Source organism: Geospiza fortis, unplaced genomic scaffold (genome assembly GCF_000277835.1).
Source record: "Geospiza fortis unplaced genomic scaffold, GeoFor_1.0 scaffold98, whole genome shotgun sequence".
NCBI classification, from domain to species: Eukaryota; Metazoa; Chordata; class Aves; order Passeriformes; family Thraupidae; genus Geospiza; species Geospiza fortis.
In genome coordinates, this window is record NW_005054306.1 from 4,346,748 (window position 1) to 4,350,058 (window position 3,311).

Genomic DNA, 3,311 nt, shown 5'->3' on the forward strand with positions numbered 1-3,311 from the left:
TCCCTCTCTCAGCCACAAAGCTCTTGTTTTCTGCAATTTCCTTTTTGTAATTTCCCTTAACCCTAATCCATTTTAACATTAATGCATTAGTTTTGAAACAGCTGGTGTATTCTCAGCCTCTTCTTCTTCCTTACCTGCTGATTATTTTTTTCTTTTTTCCTTTCCTCACCATCCTCTGTACTTCTGCTGTTTGCAAAAACCGGCTTTTCTCCTGCCTCTCCCTCTTCACAGCTCCCACCATCTGTCTCTCTACAAATACAAAGCTTTAGGGGAAATGATTCACTAGGCTGCTAGCTCATTACTCACACTCTCCCCATCATGGTTTCTGTCCTTGTAGGATGCTCTAACTAATGTAAAGATCAATGAATCCTGAGAATTGTTATTCGATTAAAAAAAAAAGGCCCCAGCAGTTAAATAGATTGGGCTCTTTGTACTTCCCAAACAGCAAAGCTCAGTTTTTCTTTTTCTTCCTCACTCTGCTAGAATTGTTTTGCAGAAAAGGATCGTTCAAACAGAAGAATAGAAATAATCAGCGGACCATTTAATGCAACCTTGTGCATCACATGATGCAGGAATTACTTAATGAAATTCCCTGGCCCAAACCAAGCAAATCTGTGGTAAATCTAGAGCAGATATTTTCAGATGACAGCCAAAATGATGAAAGGAATTTACTACCCAGCCTCACTAATCATTTTGAATGCTTAACTGCACTCCCTAATACACTGCTTTGCAAGCAGCTAAACTGACACAGCCTCATTCCCTAGGTGCTTCTCTCCTCCAGACTTGTGCAGGCTGTGTAGCCCAGGAGGCCTCCCAGCCCCCTGCCAGGGCCAGCGTGGCCAGCTGTCCACCTCTGGGAAGAGACCAGAACCTCTCCCTCCTCAGTATGTGGGTTTGGGGCTCTCTCTTTGCTTGGGTAAGTCCTTCCATGAAACTCACAGGCACTTAGTATCTTTGAGCCCTCCCTATTAAATGTGGCAGAAATTGGCTAAGAGGCTCAGAAGCCAATTGAGACAGACTATTTCACAGTGCTAAAACACTTCAGATACCTTAAAATAACAGAGGCAGCCATACTGAGTTGGCAGATAATGCCCCAGCATTTCAGGAGACTCGCTCAACTTGGAGGCTGAGCTCGATGTTGTAGTGCACTCCAGGTGACCCCTAATGTTGACCCATATCCCACTCCTTCTGTGTTTACTTTGGTGACCATTTAAGATAAATTTTTGTCATTATTTTAGGCTGTCACCACATACTAGAAAATTATTTTCTTAATTGAAAATTTATCACATGAAAAACAGACCTCCCTTCCCGACATGTAAGTAGGTGCCAAGAAGTACCACTGCCTAACACAGTTTTATCGTGCCTTCTCAGGAAGCTGCTGGCATGTCAGGTATTAGCCTGTTTCAGTTGTTGAGCGTCCCTTTTGAAACTGGAGTTGCAAGAAGCACAGAAACTACCACAATAAAAATCATTGGAGTTGACAACACTGAATACACCCTTCTCTTAAATGGCTGCAATTATTTTTGCACAAGTCTGCTGAAGGAAAATCTGAGTTTTAATTTTTTCTCCATAAGCACCAGAAGCATGTGCTGCATCAACACAGCATGCTGGCACCACCTCCACGGAAAGCTAATTAAATAATTTGGATACTGTACTAGGAGTATCAGCTTCTGGGCTAATTTTCTTTTCAGGCTACCAAACACATGTACTTTTTTATAAAGCTGTGTTTGGGTCATTCCATGACAAATATGAAAGCTGAGGAGGATTGGTACCTCTGCTCTAAAGAATAAGGGCTGCAAAATTTTAAGCCAACAGGGTCCACTGTACCTCAGTAAGGTTAAGGCTGTTAAAAAACAAAAAGACCCTCACCAAAGTCATGCTTATGTGGTCAGTTAAAATGTGCTTAATTTTAGCAGACGTGATGTTGTTGAGCCATCCTGGTGGCCAGCACCCTGTGGCCCTCCATCTTTGATTATTTTATTGTTCCATACTGCATACTGCAAGTTGTAGGAGTCAATGTTCTTTCTCTTAACAATTGCTGGCTTCCCAAACGCCAATTGTCCTTTGACATGCTCTGTTTTAAATAAGGGCTGAAGAGCAATAGTGAGGCTGAAGGCCTGCCATAAAAAACACTGCGGCGTTCCATGGCACTGGCAGCACACACGTAGTCATGCATTCAGCTCTCCTTTTGGGGACTATTGCTGCAACATGCTGGAGATGCAAAGGACCAAGCTGTAAGGAAAGCGAACTCTAGAGATTCCAGATCTGAAAGTCCTCTAATTGAAGATGAGTCTCTTTATGCCAGACAGGCTAAGCAAAATCTGCCTTACCCAACCCACTTCTCCATTGTCCCCAGCAGTAATAGAAGTGGACACGGTATATAAGATTGCCTTACAAAAGGCAAATATATTTAATAGTGTATATACAAATTGATAGTTCAATAATGCTATACAAAGCAGGAATATCTTTAAAGAAACCCTGAGCAAAAAGGAGGATGTAGTTTTAATTTTACACTTATTGCAACATTATTTCTGGTATTTGTTTGCTATAATGACTAATAAAAGGAATATGTTAAAACCAGATGTTAAAATAAAAGTGGGCATTCTTTCCATTTGTAGCTTATTAAAAAATCTAGAGAAGAGAGTTCTGCCCCATCAGCTTTGGAAATAGATGTTTAACATAGTAGAGAACAAGCTGAGCCTGAGTAACCCAAGACAACCAATTCCTTTAGCAGAGAGAGTGTCTTCTGTCATCAAAAAGAGCCATCTGGAAGAGTGTTGGCTCCCTGCCAGGAACAACCCTTTAACAACCACTCCTCGTGTGCTTGAAGTTATAATGTTCATAGCGGCACAACCTGGAGTGTTGGTAAAGGTCCTATTGGAGGAGCAACGTATTCCTCCTCCCGCAGCAACCGCAACAGGATGTTCTTCTTATTCTTTGGCCAGCTATAAATGTGAGTGTTCTGCAGCCAGGTAGGCACATGTTCCTGAAAAAAACCAAGGAAAATAAAAGCTAAATCCCATAAATCCTTCTGAATCTCTACCAGAATCTTTCAGATTCCATCACACCCTGCCAGGGAAGATTTAATTCTGTCTGTTCTAGGCACTTCCTCTAACAACAAGAAATGTTAATTTGGCTTCAGAATTGTATTTGGGTTCCTAAATAAATGAACTTTGTGTGATCCCACAGCTTGCCTGTCTCTCTTCTGCCATCACGTTGGCTAATTTCATCATGTTTCAAAGGAAGTCTCATGTCAATGACAGGCATCGAAAAGCTTGTGAAAATAAACAGAGGAGAGGAGAGGAGAGGAG

At 41.6% G+C, this 3,311-nt stretch overlaps 1 protein-coding gene across 3 annotated transcripts in view; it reads right to left on the minus strand.

Annotated features, from left to right (window-relative positions):
• Nucleotides 1-2,390: 2,390 nt before the first annotated feature.
• Nucleotides 2,391-3,311, minus strand: part of TRAF3IP2 (TRAF3 interacting protein 2) — a 25,653-nt gene continuing 24,732 nt past the window's right edge. For all 3 annotated transcript variants that reach the window (XM_031066706.1, XM_005418427.2, XM_031066707.1), the window contains one exon: nt 2,391-2,986. In XM_031066706.1, the coding sequence (XP_030922566.1) occupies nt 2,840-2,986 (147 nt within the window). In that variant the 3' untranslated portion in view covers nt 2,391-2,839. The remainder of the gene's footprint in view (nt 2,987-3,311) is intronic.